General features: G+C 41.7%; 1 protein-coding gene across 1 annotated transcript in view; it reads left to right on the forward strand.

The window, feature by feature from the left end:
• TRPC6 (transient receptor potential cation channel subfamily C member 6) overlaps positions 1-24,213 on the forward strand; it is a 110,929-nt gene that overhangs the window by 83,452 nt on the left and 3,264 nt on the right. The window contains exons 3-9 of the mRNA XM_054973969.1: positions 395-574; positions 3,240-3,404; positions 10,876-11,092; positions 14,307-14,528; positions 16,632-16,896; positions 20,888-21,083; positions 22,359-22,562. Of these exons, the coding sequence (XP_054829944.1) occupies positions 395-574; positions 3,240-3,404; positions 10,876-11,092; positions 14,307-14,528; positions 16,632-16,896; positions 20,888-21,083; positions 22,359-22,562 (1,449 nt within the window). The remainder of the gene's footprint in view (positions 1-394; positions 575-3,239; positions 3,405-10,875; positions 11,093-14,306; positions 14,529-16,631; positions 16,897-20,887; positions 21,084-22,358; positions 22,563-24,213) is intronic.

Here is a 24,213-nt window from a genome sequence, read left to right on the forward strand (position 1 = left end):
CGTACATCTGACGAAGAGAACTGTGATTCTCGAAAGCTTATGCTACAATAAAGTTGGTTAGTCTTAAAGGTGCTACTGGACTCTTTTTGATTTTGCTACTACAGACTAACATGGCTAACTCCTCTGCACGGACATGGAAGAGGAGTGGGAAGACACTCCTCAATCTCGTCCTTTAGACAATACGTATATATTGTGTCGCGAGTGGCCAGAATCCAAGAACAAAATTTCATGTCCTTACATTTCTGTTGAAAAATTAGGATGCTGGTTGCCTTCATAAACCAGATCCTTGGTTAGATAGGCTATTGGCCTTATCGAATATGTCCAGGTGTGTTTTTTGTTATGCTGGTGGTCGTAAAGAATGTTTTCTTCAGCCTTTTTTTCTTTTTCTTCATAGAATGATTACAAAAAACTGTCTATGCAGTGCAAGGACTTTGTAGTCGGACTTCTAGATCTGTGCAGAAACACAGAAGAAGTGGAAGCTATTCTGAATGGCGACGTTGAGATGAACCACGGGGAGCGTGGGCGTCCTAGCCTTAGTCGCTTAAAACTCGCAATTAAATATGAAGTTAAAAAAGTAAGCCTCTGACCTTTCTTAAGCCTGGACTTGGGGATGCTTCCATTGATTCCTTCTCATTCGTCTTCCTGCTCAAGTATGACAATACTCAAGTATGACACATACTGGATGCTGTCCTTTCATAGGCCGAAGTAAAATTCCTCCAGCCTCAGGGAACTTCTTCAACTTAAGGGGCTCAGTTGTTGGAGGAAGAGGGACTTAAGTTGAAGGAAGACTTCCTGGGCTAGAGGAAGACTCCAGACTTTGCTTAGTGCGATAGAGTATCGCTGCAATCCTAAGCAGAGTTACTCCAGTCTAAGCCCATTGATTCCAGTGGCCTTATATTGGAGTAACTCTGATTAGGATTGCACCGTAAGTCCAGCATGTTAGAAACTATGTGCCACTGGCCTTACCTGCAAGAGTTAGCAAGCCAAGAGAAATCTGCAAGGAGATTCTCAACAGTCTGCAAATTCATTTGGCCCTAATGAAACCAGCAGTACATGCATATATGGAGGTGCCAGTACAGAGCAGTCTGCATGACTTCCCGTATTCTGTGCAGAGGAAAAAAATGCACCTTCTAAGACTCAAAACAGACGTGGCGAAATACCTAGATTCAACTCGTGTTCTCTTACCTAAAGGTTTGTCGGGAAGCGTAGGCGTCCTTGCAGCTTAAAGTTTAGCATTTGCAGAGCACCAGGGAGAGAAGTGCAGGTGTCCTTGCAGCTTAAAGTTTAGCATTTACAGTGTAGGTGTCCTTGCAGCTTAAAGTTTAGCATTTACAGAGCAGCAGGGAGGGAAGTGCAGGCGTGGGGCGCCTTTCCTCCCACTCTCAAGGTGCATCACGGCATTTTCCCTTCCCCTCACCCGGCCTGGCCCTGCAGAGCGATGCCTGGCTGCACCGGGAGACTTTAAGCTGCAAGGACACCCGCACTTACCTCTCTGCTGCTCTGTAAATGCTAAACTTTAAGCTGCAAGGACTCCTACACTTCCCGACAAACCTAAGAGAACACGAGTTGAATCTAGGTATTTCATCACGTCTGTTTCGGCTCTATGTTGCACGACTTTTCCTGTGGATTTTCTTTGCTTCCAGCATAGTCCTGTAGTGTAAAATCAGTCACTGAGAAGCCTATCACTGTGGCCATGCAGTAAGCAAATGGCAAAGGTGGGGAAGGGAACAGAACTGCACTGCACAGTAAAAATGGGGGATGCCTCTAGCAACAGAATATGCAGTATAGGACTTATCCTAACTACATTGTTTGCAATTTTATACAGTCAATTTTATATATCACTTCTAAACCAGGAGGAAGCACAGTTTATAAAGAGTTAACTCATTGGAGGATAAAAAAAATGGCACTGTAGATACTTTATATCCAGCTTAACCTTTCTAGTCAAAGGGGATTTGCCTCCTTATAGCAATATGTGTATAGATTCAGATGTTTGTTTATACTTATGCAACATTCCAGGAAAATACTTAGTAAAAAATATCTCAACTGGGACAAAACAGAGTCTCTGCCAGCTTGAGAGTTAATGTGCTCCACAGTATAAATAATTGGACTGGGAGTTTATAGAACGGAGTAACTCTAAGCCCAAGTGGCTTAGTCTAGAGTAATTCTGCATAGGATTGTACTACTCGTTTCATTCTCAGTCCCCTCATCAGTAAAATGCCACTGCCCCTCTGGGATTAACACAGGACAAAGCTTCTAATAGTTGCAAATTAGAAGAGTGGCCTAAATGATAGTGATTATTGTTGGAGAGGGAGGCTGGCATGGTATAGACCAGTCTCGTCAGCTCTTGAAAACTAGGCAGGGTTGGCCTTAGGGCCAAGCAACAAGTGACAAATGACACTTGAACGGCAATTGGATTGAGTGGAGAGCAAGTGGAGGGTAAGTGAACAGGGAGGAATACACTTGCCGTTCAAGTGTCATTCGTCACTTGTAGTTTGGCCCTCAGTCAGAACTTGGATGGGAGGCCACTAAGGAAGATGTGGGTTGATCTGCAGAGGAAAGCAATGGCAAACCACATCTGCTTCTCACTTGTCTTGAAAGCTGCGCCAATACAAGCAACACAAATTCTAAGCATTCTTCAAATATGCAGGGAAAATCAACAGAGAGGCAAAGGTCTGTAATGTCTTGTAACATAAGGTGCCTGCTGTACAGATAACTACTTAAATATGTCTGTTAAGATGCCGTAAAGTGAAGCCTACATTTTCAAAGATAGTAAATGTCTCCTGCCAGATGCTGTGATCTTATAAAAGAGGATGGATAACACCATTGTGGCTGGATTGTGAGCTTCCCTCAGGTATCTTTCAAACGATGCCCAAGAATGAAATAGAGAGCAAAATACGCCATTTCAGTGACCCAGACTGGCATTTCTTATGTTCTATTTGTAGTAAGAGTCTTCTGGGTAAACCTGCAGGGAAAAAAAAACCCTTCTAAAGCATGAAATTATCGAAAACGAGATCTAGTGTGTCCTGTGAATGAATAGCCCCATTTTTCTTCCAGTAAACAGTCATATGCGTATACTGGACACAGTGACAAAGCTGAAGAACCTGCTCTGTTTTCTTCACAATAATGCCTCACACCTGACTTCTTTCTGTTCTTATATGTTCTGTGTACTATAAGCAGGCAAATTTTGAGTGACAGATGAGTCGTAATTTTCTCTTATACTCTTTTTCTTTGTCCTTTAGTTTGTAGCACATCCCAACTGCCAGCAGCAACTGCTCTCTATCTGGTATGAGAATCTGTCAGGTTTACGACAACAGACCATGGCGGTGAAGTTTTTAGTGGTGCTTGCCGTTGCGGTTGGGTTGCCGTTCCTATCGGCGGCTTACTGGATTGCTCCATGCAGCAAGGTACTACGTGCAAACTTGCTACAGGTTTTTTAAAAAAATAACTTCTACACCCTGTCTACAGGCATATTTGAAACTGAGCTAAAAGGCACTCAGCAATGCGTCACTGCCATGTTATTTATTGTAATGGAGTGACTGCAGGATGATATGCCCTGACATTCTCAGTAACAAGCAGTGAATGCATTAGGTTAAACTATTTCATTTATTTCATATTTGTGATGGCAGCAGGGATGGAAGGGAGCAGTGACTGAAAGATATTGTCTCAGCTGCTGTGATTTCTGTGCCTGTTGTATTTCAATTACATGCGTAGCAGTTCTCAGTTCAAATCAGTAAACCTATGAAACTAGAGCATTTATATTTAATTGCACTGAAAATTAGACAAACACTGTGACTCTTACACTTGTTTTACCATCACAAATCTGCTTACAATAAAGAATATATAGCAGCGTTACAAAACATGATATTGTGTAGAGTTGCAACGTGTTATATCAGCATTGCAAACAAATTCACCAGTGCAAATGTCTACCGATGTGTGTACATGTGTGAGAGTGCTTGTCTTTGAACTGACGTTCTAGTTTGTTAGTTTAGTAAGAGGATCTTGTGACATGTTAAAGTCTATTTTTATGGGGATTGAGTTTTTGACGTGGATAGCCCAGTGTTGGCCCTGGTTAGTACTTGGTTGGGAGACAACAAAGGAAATCAAGGGTTGCTACTCAGAGACAGGCAATGGCAAACCACTTCTGAATGTCTCCTGGCTTGAAAATCCTATGGGGTTATCATAAATTGGCTGTGACTTGATGGCAAAAAAAGAAGAAGAGTTTTTGTAGGCAGAAACATAGGACACCAGATTAATCTGTATCTCATACAGGTGGCTTTTTTCCTATTAGTTCACCAGTCACTTTGCCCCTTCCCTCTTATATGTAGGGATATTAACTATGAATTGAAATTTCAGCATGAATGAGTAGTTGGCTGCCCAAAGTGTTCTTTTCCTGCCTTTTTCAGTATGGGGAAGCAGTCTGTGTGGTGGAAGAGAAAAGTTCATGTTGCCCACCTATGACGCAGTTTCAGACACATACAGCCAATAAAACTGAGACTTTTGAATATTTAACTTGCAAAATTCCTTGCTTGGCTTTTCTGCCATTCAGCTGGTTGCATGTGTGTTCCTTCTCTTTTTTCTTCCCCCTCCTTTGCTTTCTTCCTCCTCCTCCTTCACCAGGCGTCATGCTTTTGTCCATGAAAGCTTGTGTTAGAATAAAAATGTGTTAGTGTTTAAGGTGCTGCAGGGTTCCTGGCTTATTTCTTGTCTTCTCTGGATTTTTACTTTTTTCTTTCCCTTGGCATCTGTCTCCCAATTCCATCCCAGCACATGGACAGATAATCAATTTAAAAGAACACAGTCAAGTTATTGTGTTTATAATTTTCAAAGTAGGCTTTAATCATTGTGATCTGTGACCATCCCTTTAGAAGCATTAAAAAAGAACTTGGCAGTATAAACAAGATTTACTGAGAGCAGCGGTCGTTATCATAGGCTGAGAGAAGCGAGTGACTGTTTTTCAAGAGAAAAGGCAAAACTGGTTTTTTATTTATTTACTTACTTCACCAGAGGATGGACCAGGAAAAAACCCTGCAACCCAAACTTGTGAAAGCATTTTGGGCTTCCTGACCTTGACAGAGTCCACGTTAATTGTGGCATAAACTATGTTGTGTTTTGAAGGTGCTTTCATTGTATATTCCTTTAACTGATTTGCTCGTTATTCATTCAAACATCCTTTTTTAAAAAATTGGTCAGGCTCCTAAATGTTGCACTTTAGACAGTAATTAGAAAATATAATTTTAGAAATGAGGACTTCTTATACTGTCATCAATGCACAGAAATGTTAATCACTTCAATCAAGAAGTTCCTCTTCCTGTGTTGCATGGAATTGTTCATTTGCATCAGCACATCGGGTGGATGCTGCACACCCCAGGCAAGCAGTCCAGCTTTTATTATTGTTAATGTTAAGTGCCTTGAAGAGGAGGCCACACAGGAGGTACATAACTGTGTGTTAACCACAATGATGCATCAGGAGGGAAATGTTGAAGGGAGCTGGCTGCCAATGAGAACCAAACTCATTGAACTGGTACTGCAAAGGAAAAGAGCTCTGGCTAAAAGGCTGAACTCTGGCACTTCTAAGGGCAAGTGGAGGGGGGAGGACGTAGAGAGCCAAGAGAATTGGGTGGATTCAAGCCACTCTTGATGGGCCTGCTGTGTGAGTACTGGCAGATGCTGGACCATCAACTTGTGGTTCATGTCAGGTCTTTGAACAGCTAGCTCAACACTGGCTACTCTGGCTGTAGAGCCCCCCCCCCCCGATCTTTCTTACTACATGCCACCCTAGGTCTTTTAACTGGAAATGCCAGAGAGTGAGCCTGAGACTCTGGGCATGCAAAACAGATGTCCTTCCACAGCCCTATGCAAATAGGGTTGTTCAAATGGCAGCCTTCTATATGCCTTCCAGAATTCTGTTACTTTTCAAGCAGCTTTGGTAATGATGCATTTTAAGTATATTTCCTATCTCATTCTTCCAACTGGCATTACTCTTTATGTGTGCCCTTTGTTTTCTTGCAGTGACCTCTTAAGCAGAGTTGTCACAGATACAAGAAGCTGCATTACAATAAATCAGACCATTGGTCCATCAAAGTCAATACTGTTTACTCAGACTGGCATTGGCTCTCCTGGATCTCAGGCAGAGGTCTTTCCTGTCACCTCCTACCTGATCCTTTTAACTGAGATGCTGGGGATTGAACACAGGACTGTCTATATGCTCTACCACTGAGCCACAATTCCCCTCCCCCTTCTACATCCAAAGGCTTCAGTGGACACCGTGATAGACAGGAGGTTGTCCTGCCCCTGAAAGGTAAAACAGCCACTCAGCTGTTTCATCCCTGAGCCAATGGAAGTGCTGCCCCAACATCCAATCACCTTTCAGAGGGGCACAGAATATTTAAGGGAAGCACAGCAGCAATTGGTTGGTATCTGCCTCACCAAAGGAGCAGACAGCGTCAAGGGTAGCTCTGCCTGATAATGTGGCAGAGTGGTTTAGCTCTCCTTCTGGGAGATGTGAGGACTGTCTCTGGTGATGAGCAGCCCTCGTATCCTTTAGTCTGACTCTTGGGAAAGGGCAGGCTGGTGCGGGTGGAGTCCTGTATGTGTGTGAAGGGTTCTAACCTAGTAGATACCATTTGTACTTGAAAGCATTCAAGGGAATGAAAATCACAATCTGAAGTCATAACTAGCTTAAATTTGTGTGCCTCAGCCAGGGTTCTCCTTTGACTTTTGGGAGACCTGGGCTGCTGGCCTGTTCTGTATGTAAATAAATGTTTGTTATTTTCATAAACCTCCTGCTGCAGTGATCTCTGAGTTCTTATTACAAATCTTACCTCATGGCAGTGAACACAAAGTCTTTATATTTGCTGCCATAAAAACATCTAGCAACTGAGGGGAAGGTTTACATTTCAAAACAAACCTAGTTCCCCAAAATTATAGGAGGCTGTGTGGGTTCCCTCAGCTGGAAGAAAAGGCTAGTCAAAGACATCCTTCCAAGTCCACAGGCTTCAGTGCATAGAAGGGGGTACTTATAACTGCTTAGGATGGAACCGTTATTCTCACATGAGTCAATATCATTATCTCTACCCACCCACCCTAATTCTCCCTCTCTCCAATGCTACTGTAATGAATGCTCTATTTTTGTTAATATGTATTGAATACTGAAATTCTGCAACCTTTGGAGCACATTTGACTGGAACTATTTTATATACTAATAGCCTTGAACAGGCAAAACAGATCTCCCTACATATCTGAAAAATGCCCCAGGTTTGCAAAAAAACCTGATAGCCAAAAAAGATACATGATGATGGTTTTAAAAAATCCAAAATGATAAAAGGAGAACCTGTAGTTTTATGCAGATGATCTCAGTGGCTGTTGCTAGGCAATCATAACAGTTCAACCAGTATTCCAAGTTTGGTTGTTGTCAGTAAAAGGTGTGGGGGGGGAGCTTTCCAGGGCTCTTTTGGCCTTTGAAGGAGGACTTATTGGAGCCAGGCCCAGAATCAACCACCAAGTGACTTAGTACTACTAGTCATTCATGACTCAACCAGGCCTGGCTACTTGCTACTGTTCAGCAGCAGCCCCCCCTCCAATGTAGTGTAGTGGTTAGAGATTTAGAGTAAGATTCAGGAGACCCAGGTTCAAATCCCCACTCTGCTGCGGAAGCTCACTGGATGACTTTGATCCAGTCAAACACTCTCAGCCTAACCTACCTTTCAGGGTTGTTGTGAGTACAGGTAAGTTGTTTAGTGTGTTTAAAGGAGAGAAGGATGTAGGGAAAGGTGAGCATATGGGGGCTGCCAGGAGCAGGAAATATTGTGGGGAAGGGGGATACAGGGGAAAGTGAAGTACTCCCTGCAAGTTCTTGTAGGTTCCCCACCATGCAACTGGGCCTGGCTCAGCCAGCACCGTGTCTGGGCCATAGGGGAGAAGCTGCTGGGGGGGAAGGAGAAAAGTGAAGATGGGAGCAGACAAAGGTGGGTGGGATAGAGAGAAGAAAGCAGGAAAAGGGGAGAGGGGATGGGGGGCAGTGAAGGGAAAGAGGACATGGTGGGGGAGGGGGAAAGGAGATGTCCCTTGCAAGTCCCCCCACACACACACACACCTTTTACTGACAACAACCAAACTTGGAATACTGGTTGAACTGTTATGATTGCCTAGCAACAGCCACTGAGATCATCTTGCAAGTCCCCCACTTGTACATATTTAAAGTTCTGAGGCTGCACTTGAGTGGTGTCACTGGCTCAGTAAATTGATGCTCTTCCTGCCTTGGGAGCCTCATATACATGCAAAATCTCAATGGCAGCCCATATTTTTGAACTACTGCAAAGTTATGAGTTCATTCTTTCCACCACTTTTTTGACCACAAAGGGATTATCTGTAATCTACCCTTCTGCTTTTTAAAACGTTGGGTCTGGAACTGGATAGATTTAATGAAACTGGCAAAGAAGCTCCTAGTACTGCCTTGTACATCCACAGTAGGAGCTTTAGATAACATTAAGTCAAGTCTCTGCCCTTAATGTTTTAAAAAACAAGACAGGTCTGTGTAATGTACAAAACCCGGCGCATTTTGATCCCACCTCCAGAAGAGGCTCAAGTTAGCCCACAGTAACCTCTACCAGCAAGCATATGATGTAATAGTAAACCGCAAGGTCCATTAAAAAAAACAAAACATAACAGGCACTAAAAAATACACTTGACAGAATAGCCCATTCCTCCTCCCCAGCTTTAACCTTATCTGATAGCTCTTTTAAACATCTGCCTATGTAAACCTTGTCTGTGATATGGACTATAATTTGTCAAGAAGAATGCCTTGAGTGCTACAATTCCTGAAAACTTTATCCCACTCGGTTGGGTCGGATGAAGAGTGGTTTGGAGCAAGACCAGTATTTCCATAGGTGTAATGATCTCTCCCTGTGAAGCACTACTTCCCCCCCCCTTCCACAGTAGCCTGAAATGCTACCCCACCAGTCTTGTTCCTGGAGGCAGGGAAACTGCACTCTGCTAGTGCAATTGTATCTACAGAAACATTGCTTTAGATGCAAAGGCAGTGTATTCTAGATGGAGAGAAAAATGTGTTCCCAGTGAAACAAATGGCAACATTTGCCTGCTTGATTGGTGTAGTGGTGTAGTGGTTTGTGTAGTGGTTAAGAGTGCGGGACTCTAATCTGGAGAGCTGGGTTTGATTCCTCACTCCTCCGCTTGAAGCCAGCTGCGTGACCTTGGGTCAGTCACAGCTCTTCCAAGAGCTCTCTCAGCCCCACCCACCTCACAGGGTGTTTTGTTGTGGAGATAATAATGACATACTTTGTAAACTGCTCTGAGTGGGCATTAAGGTGTCCTGAAGGGCGGTATATAAATTGAATGTTGTTATTCTTATTGATTAACTAATCCAGACTTGTGTCATTGTGATATAAAAGCATCTGGGTGGAAATGTACTGGCAAAGAAATGACCTAAATCTTCATCCAAATAAAATGTCTGTGCACATCCTTTATGGCAATCTGGAGAATCCCCTTTTAGCTTTAAATGCTTCTGAATTGGGACATGAGGCAGCTACAGCTTCTACCAACTTCTCCCTCTCCTCTGATCTCTATGTCCCATGTCACTCCTGAAGTCCTGTGCCTTGCAGGAGACAGGGGAAAAAGGCAAATCATAGGGCCAGTCTGAATTCAGCTTCCAAGGACCAAGAAATTGTTCATTCCCCTCCTTTCCCTCAGATTTCTAAAAGGCTTCAAGATCGTTCCCTCTAGCAGCAAACTTAATGGCTGACTATCATTGTTGACAGTGGAACAGAACCAACACAAATAAAGCATGGGTTTCTGCATATTTGGGGGACTCCTGAAGCGTGCAGCAAAATATTGGTAAATTTAAAAAGATGCCCCTGCAATGACCCACTGAGAACCCTCATTATCCCTGGAATGTTGAGGGCAATGGAGGGCCAGTTAAGAGGAGGAAGGGTGGGAAAAAGGAGGCGTAATTGGCCTACTCAACCCCTAAGGAAGCATTTTGGCTTAGGGGGGGGGATTTTCCAATTGTTTATTATTGATTTTTATTTTATTTTACTTCATTTATACCCCACTTTTTTCCACCATGCGGACCCAAGGTGGATTACATAATTCTCCTCTCCTCCACTCCCCCCCCCAACAACCCTGTGAGGTAGGTTAGGTTAAGTGCGTGTGACTGACTCAAGGTCACCCAGTGAACTTCCATGGCAGAGAGGGAATTTGAACCTGGTTCTCCCAGATCTTAGTGCAACTTTCTAACCCCTACACCATGCTGGCTCTCTCCCCACATACATGCAAAGACACAATTATGCCCCTTACACAACAGAAGAAGCATGAAATGAGCTAACTGAACCTGAGACCACGTTTTGCACCCCTTTTTATACCCGAGGGTAGAAATCTGCACCGTTCTGTCCACATGGTTTCCAAACCGGCAATGAGTACAATGCCAAAGCAGATTTGGGGGGAAAACGCAATGAAGCTGGAGACAACCCAGAAAGTTGACAACTTAATGCAGTTGCTATGCGGGAAAACCCTGCTGCCGGATTTTTGGGGGTGTGGGGGGGGGGGGTTGCAGGGGAAATGCTGCTGCTGGTTTTTTTGGGTGAGGGGAATGTGCAGCAGCCAGCAATATCATATATTTCCACTTGCCAGCCCCGTGCCCACTTCATAGACCTTAAGTACCTGGATGATTTGAGCACCAGACAGGTGGTAAGAAGGTACAGATGGCTAATAAAAGATAATTAAAATTGGATTATTGGAGAAAGGTATGTTTTACACAATACATTCCCTGTACCTGACTGTTATTTTTCTTTGCCAGCTGTCTCCTTAACATTGAAATAAATTAATGTTCTTTCTTTTTGCCTTCTTTTATGTACCTTGCAGTTGGGGAGGATAATGCGTGGACCGTTCATGAAGTTCGTGGCACACGCTGCCTCTTTCACCATTTTTCTGGGGCTGCTGGTCATGAATGCGGCAGACAGATTTGATGGCACCAAAATAAAACCTAATGAATCTAGAACAGATAATGAGGCCCAGCTGTTCAGGATGAAAACATCGTGCTTCTCCTGGATGGAGATGCTTATTATCTCTTGGGTAATAGGTAAAAATAAAAGTTTCATAAAATTGTTTTTTGCAGTCAGCAAAGAGGACTGGTATTCTGTTAGATTCATTTCTACTTCACTGTAACAAAGTAAGTAACACAAAGGAAAGAACGTCCATTTTGGTGTCAGCTTCTGCTGTTTGTTTAATATTTTAATCCAAGAGTACACCAACCATGCTATCATCTTTATTTTTATACTCTCACTGTTCCTTCAGTGGGACCACACATAGAGTCTCTGTACACATTACTAAGTACCTAGGGATGCTCCAATAAACTTCATTCCACGTGGCCCCCCTCCAACTTTCCATGCACTTGCTTGCACGATGACACTTCAGTTTGCTCTGTGTGAGTACATTCACACATTTGATATCAACTGCTAAAAGTCTCCCAGTTTCCCCCACATCCATTCATTGAAATGCAGATCTTGACACTTTCTCACCCCTTAAAGAAATGCAAATTGGCAATTCGAAGGAGCCTATAGTACTTGTTCTTGCACCGAAAACAGAGCTGAATTGGTGCTCTGCCCTCTGGACACACTTGGAGGTGCAATCACACAAAGGGAGCTCCCATGAAAGCAGCATGCACATGTGCCAAGCAAGAACAGCCTGCATGTGAATTGAAGACTACACATACAATCCTGCATGTGAGTGTACGTAGTAATGTGTAGAGAGACTCATAGCCAATACTAGCTCCTTAGGGGTGATAGTGTCCATCTCTGCTCTTGCCAAGGGATGAAGAGGAATGCGTATATATACTACGTAATGCATTTAACAGTGAATTGTTTAGTTCTCCCAGCCCCTCTGTTCATTACAAGAGAACGAGGGGATGGAGTGGAGAATTATGGCTTTGTGCTGGTTTCCTGAAAAGGAGACTGACCTCTATACTGCTTTTGACCTCCCCTCATTGGCTCAACATGGAACTTAAATAGTGGTACAATCAGCTCAACTTCTCCCTCCTGAACTCTTAAGTTTTAGAAATTGTTGGAGCAACCTCTGTGCTGGCTATTTTGTCATGTCTGGCGGACCAACTTTGCTTTGCAAAGTCACATAGATTCTGTATTTAGTTTATGTAAATTTAAGTGGGTATCAAATGCTGCAAGGTGTTTCCTTTTGCTCTGCTCCACCAATCGGGATACAGAAAGAAGGGACACACTAATACAGAGTCAAAGAAGAGACAAAAAATGATGATGTGGTGGAAAAAGAAATTTTGTTATGTTTCTGTTGGGGAAAACTTTTATTACCTCTGTTTGCCAGTTATGAGGTCCCCCTTTTCTCCTTGTCTGAATAATAAATCAGGGCTTCAAACTTGGTGATTTTAGAAGCAGAAAAGGTTTATTATGAGAAATTCTCAAATAAGCCTGATGCGCAGACTATTACAACAGGGTGCATGCCAACAATCAGGCTGCACCTACATTTATACCATCATACAGGCATGATGCAAGTAAATAACAATTGCTTACAGTACAGAGGATCATTACAAGAATACCTAAGTGGTCAAGTAAATGCTCAGGACATGATAGATTGACAGGTCGAGATTATGTTTCCTTTCAGGTCATGTAACATAAACTATCAGAAAGACTCTATGGTTATCTCTATATTGCTATGGAAGAACATCCCCAAGACCTTGTACACAGCAAGGCTTTCATGCTAGTACAATCAGAGTACAGGATGGAATGAGGGGTGACAAGCAAACAGAAGGGTTTTATTCCCAAGTTCTTTAGTCAATTTAGACCACAAAGACTCACATATAGAAAACAATAGAGCACCCCAAAAATTCCCTAACTGTTTCACTCAAAGATCCCTATGCATTTTGCATGCCGCTTCATCTCTTGAAGTCTTCCCAGGTCCCAACAGGACCATGTAAAGTTTATGTATAGAAAGTTCCGATTAGATCCAATACAGATAAATTTTATGAACGCATATGAAGCTGCCTTATACTGAATCAGACCCAAGTGGATCCATCAGTATTGCCTACTCAGGCTGGCAGCATTTCCTGAATCTTAAGGAAAGGTCTTTCACATCCCTTCCTACCTGCTCCATTTAACTGGATTGAACCTGGGACCTGCTGCATATAAAGCAGAGGCTCTCTGGCTGAGCCACAGCCCCTCCCCTGAATCAGGTTCATTGAATGGGTGTTAATAAATCTCATTCTCAAACATAAAACTAGTAAGTTAACATATGCAGAGTACAGAATATACTTGATAGTCACATCTAAAACACACCCAGTAGCTTGCAAGTGACATGTTGTTATTAATTTATTTGCAATTTGCATTTCAAAAGCTTCAGAAAAAAGGATCCAGTTCGAACATATATACATATTACTCTTGATACAGATATGAAAAGGGTGTCTGTCTTCTGTTTCTTCTTAGCCTTACGCAGAACAAAGAGGTGACAAGTTGTTTAGAAAGGATCCGAGGCTTGGAGAACTATTCGTCTCTAGAATTAACAACAGGCACCAAATGAAACCAAACTAATTTCATTGCAGATTGCTTTGCCTTACTGTCAGTGCTGTCCTAAGCAGCTGTCCCATTAATTTCAATGGGGCAACTCTGCTTAGGATGGCCCTGTAAGAATTAGATCTTTTGTAGCCAGTCTTTAAAGGAAAGTTGTTTGCTCCAGGCACGGGAATAACTTGACACTAATGAGCATATTAAAATATTGACAACTGGAGGGCACTAAAATGCAACATCAGAGAAATTCAGCTTGGTAAGGTACTGCTTTCCAGTTAATTAACTGCCACACTTTGAGAGCTAATCTAAAAATGTAATTTTAAAAATTAAATTGGGACCATGGGAGACGTGAAGAAATGAATGGATACCCTGAAATTGTAAAGAAAATTTAAAGTAACAAGGGTGTTGTAACACATATATCCGTTCATCTAAAATACCTTCCATTGGCAGGGTTGCCAGATTGCGACCTGGAAGTCTGTGCTGTACTTTAATATTTCCCAGCACAGCAGGAGATAAGACGACACCAGTCTCTCCACCATTTGACCCTTCCTCGGCCCTTTGTCCTCCTCTTCCTATTGTACAGCACATCAGCTTGTTACAAGTTGGAACTGGTAAGAGAAATAATCTCCTGCTATACTGGGAAATTTAGAAGCTCCCTGCAGATCTGCAGGGTCGCAGCCTGGCAACCCTACTCAAATGTCCCCCTTTCTGTCTGATGTCCTTGTAAGCTAATGTAATGTGTGATCTCTCTCTTTCCTTCCATAGGTATGATATGGTCCGAATGTAAAGAAATTTGGTCTCAGGGTCCCAAGGAATACCTGTTTGAGTTATGGAATATGCTAGATTTTGGCATGTTAGCTATTTTTGCTGCTTCCTTCATTGCAAGGTTTATGGCATTTTGGCATGCTTCCAGAGCCCAGAACATTGTTGCTCAATCAAACATGTCAGCAGCAATGCTGGAACCTAGCATAAAGTACTACACTTTGGGTGAGTTTATTTATGAACCATGAAGATCTGTGTATGAATCCAAAAAACAATTGTAAATTACTAGGTTTTTAGAGTGTGAGTGGTTTTGTCTGTGTCCGGCATTGGTGTCACCTTCCCCTGTCTCCACCTGTCAGCTGTCAACTGGGCTCAACAATCTGGAGCTCCTTGGTCTCAGTGTTGGTGGGGGGAGGTAGTTAGGCCAAATCTTTGTCCTCCTCCTCCTGCCTCTCTGCCCCATCCTCTGCTGGCCTCAGATTGTGAGCCAAACTACAAGTGACGAATGACACAGGTTGGACACTGGTCAGATTCCCTCAAGTTTTGATGGGAAATGTAGGCATCTTGGCAGAATGTTGGACAAGTGACAGTTGAAAAGTCCATTGGACAGCAGTCAGAGAGCCAAGCTGCAAGACCAGGATGCCTACATTTCCCATCAAAACTTGAGGGAAGCTGACAGGTGTCCAACCTGTGTCAGGCGTCACTTGTAGCTTGGCTCTTAGTCTTCCTTGTCTAGGTCACTCCCCAACTTGTATAAATTATACGATGTGTTTTAAACTGCTGTAATCTGCCCTGAGCCCGCTTGCAAGGAGGATGGCATAAAAGCCTAAAGTAAATAAATAAATAAATAAATAAAATAAAAACTTAAATAGCCACATGTTTCAGAAGCTTCCCATTTCTTGAAGAGAACATGGAATCTGGTGGTTGTCTTGGCAACAGCAGCCAGCATCTTGCCTAAGCCACCGCATCATTCCGAACTGTCTCTGCACCCAGGTTTCAGCTTGGCAAAGGGCTCTGGACCCTTAAGGGTACCCTGCCTGCACATCAGGCCAACCGTGCTGCACAATTGCTTCCATGCGGGAGCAAGGTATCTGTGCCCCTGGACAGACCGGTACCAGAAGTGGATTTTTAAAAATCACTTCTATTAAACTTATCTCGGGTACAATAAGAACTGTGTTTAAGAATAATATGTAGTGCTGTAGTGCTGTTCAAAATAATGTTGGAAACATATGGCACTCTAGCAATATCTAGTAACAGGAAACAAGTAGCGATGACATTAAAAGTAGGAGAAAAATCACCCGTCACCTGCAACATATAAAGAAATCCCCCCGTTTACATTGAATGTATTAATGTCTACATGTTAAAACCCAAGGAAGATGCCCCTTTAGACCAGCAGTATCTCTCTACCCTTGGCAGTGAACTAATGAAAGGCAATCACATATATAGTTATATCTTATACCATGCTAAGAAAACCACCCGCTACAGAACATTGGGTAGAATCCTGAAGATCCATTCTGCCAATGGTAGTGCTTTCTAACAGCTCAAGAAGACTTCTCCTGATGCAAGTCTCTTCTGCCAGAGATACCATTCATTCATTGTGCCAGGGGCATGCCACCATTAGAGAGAGATGTATTGTCAAGATGCAGTTTGTTATTTTTAGATTCATTGGTTCTATCATTAGTTGAGAGTTATGTACCAACATGCTTTTCAGAAACACCAAAGGCCTCCAATAATGTGTTGAAAGAAGAGATGCAACTTAAGTGAAGTGTACATTACCCTTTAACACTATGCCAGTTTCACAGGTAATAGGAAACTAGCAATGTGATCCTAATCAATGTTATACCCTTCTAGGACCGTTGACTTAAAATAGACTCAGGAAGATGCAACTCTGCTTATGATTGCAATGCAATTGGCCAAGTCTGTGTATGTTTACTCAGAAGTACGTCCAGATTTATGAGCTTGGAATGCACTCCTGCGTGCACCATTATTACAGTTTACGCTGAGTTTAGTTCTCCACAAAATATGATTATTAGCTTCTTCACTGGGTACCAATATGTTGGGCTTACTTTGTGTATCAGCAACCAAGCTCTATGGATAATAAAAAGGTTTTGTAAAAATTAGGATTTGTTGACTGACTAGGTTTACTGTGGCATGAGGCTACAAAGAGGCACAGAAGGAAATTTTTAAAAATAATAATAATTGTACCATCTGTTTCTAGGGAACAGTGCCAATTTACCCCATTTGAGGATTTAGCCCATTCTTCCTTTTGAACAAAATTGCATCAACATCTTAAACAGATATTCTCTTTCTCTCTCTCTTTTTTTATAGCTAGAATAGATTGGGATCCATCAGACCCTCAAATCATATCTGAAGGCCTGTATGCAATCGCTGTGGTTTTAAGCTTTTCAAGAATCGCCTACATTCTACCAGCCAATGAAAGTTTTGGGCCACTGCAGATATCCCTTGGCAGAACTGTGAAAGACATATTCAAATTCATGGTGATATTTATCATGGTGTTTGTGGCCTTCATGATAGGAATGTTTAATCTCTACTCCTACTACCTGGGAGCAAAGCAAAACGAAGCATTCACTACGTAAGTTGTTGTTCCCAAAATCTTGATTCTTCTCTGTCAATTACTAGTCTTCAGCCCTTCCAGAACCCACTTTGGATCTTCAGGCAGCAGCATGGCAGACACTGACATGTGACATCAGAGTAAAGTTTCAGGCACCGGAAGAGCCAGAGAGGTGAACTGCTGAGAAGGAACGGGGAGCTCCATGCAAGCATCCATGGAGCACTTGACGGATCAACCTAGTGGGGGTAGCTGGGCTGGATTGTGTCAGGTAGGAGGCAAAGGAGAGAGAAGCAAAGGATCGCTTTTGCCAGAAGGGAGCCACTGAAGCTGTTTGCACAGTGACCTTCCCTTACTATTGCTGAATGGCCTTCCCTTACCATTAACATGCCTAAAGGTGCCAGCACAGTAGATTACTGTCTTGTACTGGAAGAGGTGTTAACTAAGATCTATGATTTTAAAGTGAGTGACTTCCTTAGAGGTAACCATCTCCCTCTTATGCTAACTTTAACCATAGATAAACAAGCAGTTAAGTCACCATCTTCAACTCTGCACACAGAGCAGATCAACCAGAGAATAAAAATAAGAAAATGATATCACAAGAAATTTGTTCTATAATCCATTCACAAGAAGGCCACTTTCTGCACAACAAATGTGCTTCAGCGGTTGATGTGACATCTTATTATGATTCTTTGAGCCAGATCATAGATTTTTGTAAATCTGTATACAAACTACTTTGCCTTAACCAACTAAAGCAAAGGAAGAATGATCGGTTTGATTATAAATGCTGGATTCTTCTGAGAAAAGTGAGAGCTTATCATAAAGAGTTTAGATTGAAACAATCAGAATATACCTTAACCAGACTTAAGATTGCTATGCAGAGCCGGAATCAACTAGTAATCATTAAGAAATGGACAACTTTGATGAAAAAATGGAGAGCTCTGATATCCCCTACCCACAATGGAAACAATAGACAGTTCTGACATATTGAGAACAGCAAGAATATTTCATTTATCCCTTTTTGCATCTCTCTGGATATATGGTTTACTTTTTTCAGTTGTTTATATCAAGGGAATATAACTAGATACATAGAAGTGGAAAATTTGGTTGAGATTGGGGAGCTGGAACCTTGGCCACCACTGGCAATCGAGACCACTGAATAACTAATAAAGAACAGGAAATCGGAAAAAGCACCAGGAATGGATGGAGTATCAATAGATCTACTACAATCAAACTGACCTAAGTTTTGTACCCTCTCTTTTCTATGATAAATAATTCAGGGTGTATTCATTCTATTTGGAAGAAAGCTCTGGTGGTACCGATTTTTAAGAATAAAGAACCTACAGAACTATTGCTCAATTACCCTCCTCTCAGTTATTGGGAAACTATATGAAGCTTATTTAAGCATAATTGAAAGAATGAATGGAGAAGTCAGGAATTTTGAGTGAGGAACAAGGCAGGTTCCGCCAAGGATGTTCTGCAGTTGATCACTGCCTGGTTTTAGCCCATTTTATTGAGAAGTATACTTCTTCAGTAAATAATCATCTGTATGTAGCCTTCATGCATTTGATAGCATCTCTAGAACTAGACCATGGCAGAAGCTGAAGGAAACCATGATTAGCAGACACTTGCTGTAGCTATTGATTAGATTATACCAAGGCACAGACACAAACATTAGATGTAGCCCTGAAGGTCAGACTACAGATTCTATCCCAGCCTTTAAAGGTGTTCAACTAAGTTCTTTTTCATCCTCGTATTTATTTAATCTATACATCAGTGATATCATTAAAGCCGTTTCAGGGCCTACTCATCATGCACCTATCCTTAATCGTCAACTTCTTTCAGTTCTAATTTATGCTGATGATACTGTGTTATCATCTCACACACTGATAGGGTTGAAACGCATGTTGGCTAGTTTTAGCTCCTGCTGTGCTGATGAAGGTTTAACTATAAATGCTGAGAAATCCAAAGTAGTTATTTCTGCAAGAGGATGCTGATTGAAGAAAAAGGATTGGAGGATGGCAAATATCAACGCTGAACAACTAACAACATTTAGATATTTAGGAATGATATCCTCCCAAGACCTATCTTGGAAAAATCCGTTCCAATATATTTCTTATAAGGTAACACCATATTTAAATGCCTTGATAGTTTTTTTCACACAGAAGGAGGAAGTATTACCCAGCAGCTATAAGGAGTAAAATTATCAACTGATACTTCATGGCCCTGGGGTGTGGGTAGAAAGTATATCTGAGTCTATTGAGTCCTTATTAAAATTCCTGAGAAAAATTATCCGGTTACCAAAGTGTGTGTTCCATCTAGCTATTCATCAAGAATTAGCAATTCCTTCATTAGAATCAGAATTCTTTTTAACTAGAGATCTAAACTCTTTTTTAGACTATGAGAAGATTCCTTCCAGAGTAACTGGAAGAGGCGGGTTAATCAGAGACAGGAACAATTAGGCTTTACTCCAGATTTACTACTCTCGATGGAAAGTGAGAAAACCGCATTCCAAAGGGTCATAAAGCAGCTAGTGATGCTAGATTCCAGAAGCACAAATCAGCAAGCAAGAAGGGTATGTTCCCTTGTCTACAAAGGAATTGAACTCCCAGCTACCTTACCGGCATATTTAGAGTCCATGACAGTTCCCTGATGTTGAGATAGGTTTTTGCTGCTAGATTGAATGCTGTATTAACCTCAGAAATGAAAGGTCACTTTTTGAGAGTTCCCTTTTAAGAATGCTGGTGTTTCTGCAATACAGGGAAGAGAGGTACCTTCACTCATCTAGTTATTGAATGTCCCAATTTCAGTGAGGAGAGACAGAGATGGATTACCTTGATACTTGAGAAGAACGAGCTCACAAATATTAATCAGAGCGTTTCTTTTCTTCTACAAGATAAGGACCCGTATATCACCAGGTCACTGGCATCGTACCTTTTAGCAATCCAGCTTAAAAAAATTTTAAAAAATGTGATTGGAGTGAGATTTCCACCCCACCCCCTTCTCTGTGTGGGATTAGGCTGAAGGTTATGGGCAAAAGAGCTGTATCAGGAAAGGGGAAAAATCATTAATGTGCCCACACATAAGCTGAACTTAGTGGTTTGTATGAACTGATGATATGTACTAAATTGATACTAGATTATAAATACTAAATTGATAAACTTGTAAGAAAGTGATCATCTTCCAGCTTGCCTCCTATTTATAGACTAAAAAGGGACAATAATCCTTGGTGATAAATAATGTGAGACCTACTGGTAAATAGATTAACACGTTCAGGTCACCAAGGAAAATCTGTTGTTGCTGTTTGTAGCCCTATGACCACATTCAGTGCCATGGAACTTCCCTTCTTTATTTCCAATGAGACTTTATAAGGATTTTGTAGTATTTGTGTATTTGGTTCTTTCCTGCCCCGTCATCCCAGCCATGAGTAGAGATGGCCATGAACCGAAATACAAACCAAAGTTCGTGATAAACCGAGCTGGTTCGTGATTCACGAACAGACGGTTCGTCAGAGCCCATTTCTGATGAACCGCCACGAACTTTAGGCTGGTTTGTTTGGTTCATTTTTTGGTTCGTTACTGCAGACAGCCTGGTGCCAATCAGTTTCCTAGGCAACAGGGGATGGAATTCCTGCAGACCTTCTGCTGGCCCAAAGTGACCTTCTGCTGACCCAGAAGTGACGATTTGCTGACCTGGATGTGACATTTTCACGAACCAAATGAACCGGTTCGCGAACCGGGGCAGGTTCATGAAAGTTCGTGGTTCATGAAATGCAACGAACCACGAACTGCATGGTTCATTTTTTTTCTGGTTCATGCCCGTCTCTAGCTATGAGCCAAATGAATGAATCAGCTGCTATTTCCCAATGATGAGGAATAAGTACAACCTTTTAAGGTTCCTTTGGTCCTGCATCATATAGGTTTCCTATGTGTACCTCAGACAATATAAAAATGTTACATATCAGTTTGAAATATGTTTTTACTTTCATATTCCTGTTTTTCCCCTCTTTTTTTAGAGTAGAAGAAAGCTTCAAAACTTTGTTCTGGGCAATATTTGGACTCTCAGAAGTGAAATCAGTTGTTATAAACTATAATCACAAATTCATCGAGAACATCGGTTATGTCCTCTATGGTGTCTATAATGTCACCATGGTCATTGTTCTACTGAACATGCTTATTGCAATGATCAACAGCTCTTTTCAGGAGATTGAGGTAAAACTTGGTTGAGTTTTCTTAGCTCTTCTCATTGTGCTGTTATATTTTGTTTTGGGGAACCGTATTTTTTAAAGATAAGTTTGTAACTAAGCTTAATATTTGTTTTAAAACCTGTTTAGATACATTCTAAATAGTTGTTTGAAAACCAGAAACAACTGAGTATTGCAAAATGGCTCTACCATGATGGTGGCAGCTCAGGTCTGGATGGTTCAAGTACTAAAAAAGAGTGGCAAATTGTCAGATGTAATTTTATTGTTATATTTTATCTTAGGACAGGGTGTAAGTTGGACTTTGTAAGTTCAACTATAAAATAATTTCACGCAAGTCTTGGAGTACAGGATAAACTTCAGTTAACTGATGAAAGTTCAATGGACTTGAGAGACTGAATACCAAATTGTTCTATCCTCAAACCACTTTGGCAGAACAGTAGATTGGGGGTCACCTACCTTTTTGAGTCTATGGGCACTTTTGGAATTCTGACACAACTTGGTTGGGTGCAACCACAAAATGGCTGCCCTGGGAGGCAGAGCCAGCCACCAAAGGAGTGAAGTTATGCACAACTCTTTAACAGTAACTCTACAGCATTTCATGCAAAAACTCTGTTTAACAGCATGACTTTTAAAATGAATATATTGTTTAAAAATCATTTCTTGCAATGCATACATACACAGTTACACAGTGAAGATCCTTGTGCTGGGGTGGCAGCTGTAGCAACTTTTTAAAAATCTGCACAGCCAATCAGTTCTCCAGTGGCCAATCAGAAGCCCTGCTGAACAGAAATCCCACCTGCTCCCACCCACTTTTAAAAAATATTTGGTAGGTACCAGGAAAGGTGTCAATGGATGCCATGGTGCCCATGGACACCACTTGGGGATCCCTGTACTAGATATCCTCACCAACTTCATCTCTTCTATTTTATTTAAATATTACATGAGAATATGGGGTCAGTTTCTCTGGGTGCAGGAGTTATGCAGGCTTGGTGATCTCATGCTAGCTAAATTTGGTTTCTCTCTTGAAACTGATCTGCTTAATTCTGTAATAATTGACAATGAATAAAATGCCATTTCCAAGCTGCAAGAAAGGGCTTTCTGTTGGTTTGACTCATAGGAATATCCAAACTTCCAGTAACCTCAACCTCTTCCCAAAGACTAAAGTATTCTTCCTAAAAGTTCTGATGGCATGTATCCATCTCTGTTAAGAGGAGGTTCTTGGCTATTTAAGAAAACATGTCCTGTTTCAGGTTTTGAAGAACTCTTCTCTTGTGCCTTCCAGGACGATGCTGATGTGGAATGGAAGTTTGCAAGAGCAAAACTGTGGTTCTCCTATTTTGAGGAGGGCAGAACACTTCCAGTACCTTTTAATCTAGTGCCTAGCCCTAAATCTCTGCTTTACCTCTCACTCAGAATAAAGAAATGGATTTATAAATTGTTACTTTGCCATAAAAAAGGTTTCCACGAAGATGCAGAGATGAATCAGGTAACTTTAAGCAACAGGATAAACCGTCACCAGGTAACTTTAGGAAACAAGATAAACCATCACCATGTTCACTGTAAAATAACGTTATCCGTTCCTTGGCTAATTGGGGGAAAATCCATGCCATATAACAATAAATACAATTTAGGTTTTCACTGACAAAGCCCAAGTTATCAAGATGATTCCATGAATGTTTACTGGATTTGAGAGGGGAGCCTCTAGAGTATTCACCAAAAAATCTATTGTGTGAAGATACCCTTTGGCATCAGAATGAAATCCCCCCAAATACATTTAATATAGAATAAATATAACGTTATCAACATCTTTTAAAACCCATGGTCCTAGAAGCATTTCACTGAAACATTTTATATTTCTTATGGTTAAAAAACCTTCGGATTTCATTGATGGCCAACTTGTACCCATTAGTTTTTGATCTGATGCCAAAGCAAAACAAAAGGTGCCATTATACCATCCGTACAGATACGATATCATTATAATTGCACAGAATAAACCAGTTGGGGATGTGCAAAACCCATCTCTTTGTTCCTATGTTTCCTGCCTTTGCCTCTGCACCTTCTCTCACATCTGTGGAGAGTTCACAGAAATAGCCTTGCTTTTACCAACAACCGTTTTGCATCCAGGATTCTTTTCTTTGGGTTCATGGACACCAGTGTGCATTATAACAGTGGGCTGTCGCTGTGTGTGGACTGGTTATGGATTGGAATGCACGCTGCATTGAGGGTATTGCAGTACTCACTTGTGTGCACATCCCAGTGTCTTGGCGTTTCACCTTCATTCCTAGAATTAGCATATCCGGCTGCTGAGTATGCCATCCCCACCCACCAGGAAAAAAATATCTAAGATAAAACTGGCCATAGAAAGATTCAGGATGAACAACAACACCCACATTACAGCACTCACATCAGATTATCCTGGCGGATTATCATGGCACCCTTAATGCCACTATTAGTGTAAATTTGTTCCATATCAGCAACTTATCCACTTAGCAGGAAACAAGAAATAAGTCCAGTTGGAGACTGTTCAGTAAACCTCTGGCCAGTTTTGTACTGACTTTGGAATACACATCAAAGCTTTAGGAGGAAGAAACTAATGATACGCAAGGGGTAGGGTGACCTTCAGAAGGAAACCACGCACTGTAAAAAAACCACTCTTCCAAGTCTGTTTTTCCTCCATTGGAAAAAAAAGTTAAAAGCCAACTTGTAGCAGAAGCAACAGGTTAATATTAAAGCGAGCAGTTCCGTATCTCACAAGACAAGGCATTTATCAGTTACCTCTAATTTGATGATTCGCTTCTGTAGGTGTAATGAATTGGTATTGCTTACCTGTCATCCCGGGAAATGAGCAATGAGCTCAACTTCTGCTGATTTAATGCTTCAAGAAAAGCTCCAGAACATTAAAAGATTGAAAAAGTAGCAGATCCTGCCACCAAGCGGTCTTGTGTTGTAATGCAACCATTGGTCTGGCAAATATAGGACTTCCTTTCATGTTTTGATTTGGAAACCCATCCATACATCAGGTGGCTTGCCCTGACAAATGGCGCTCACATGCACAGCCTGTTCATATGAATGGTGGGGTGTGGGGCCATTGCCCAGTGGAAGAACACATATCCCAGTTTCACTCTGTTATCTCCAGT

This window comes from Eublepharis macularius, chromosome 3 (genome assembly GCF_028583425.1).
Source record: "Eublepharis macularius isolate TG4126 chromosome 3, MPM_Emac_v1.0, whole genome shotgun sequence".
In the NCBI taxonomy this organism is placed as follows: domain Eukaryota; kingdom Metazoa; phylum Chordata; class Lepidosauria; order Squamata; family Eublepharidae; genus Eublepharis; species Eublepharis macularius.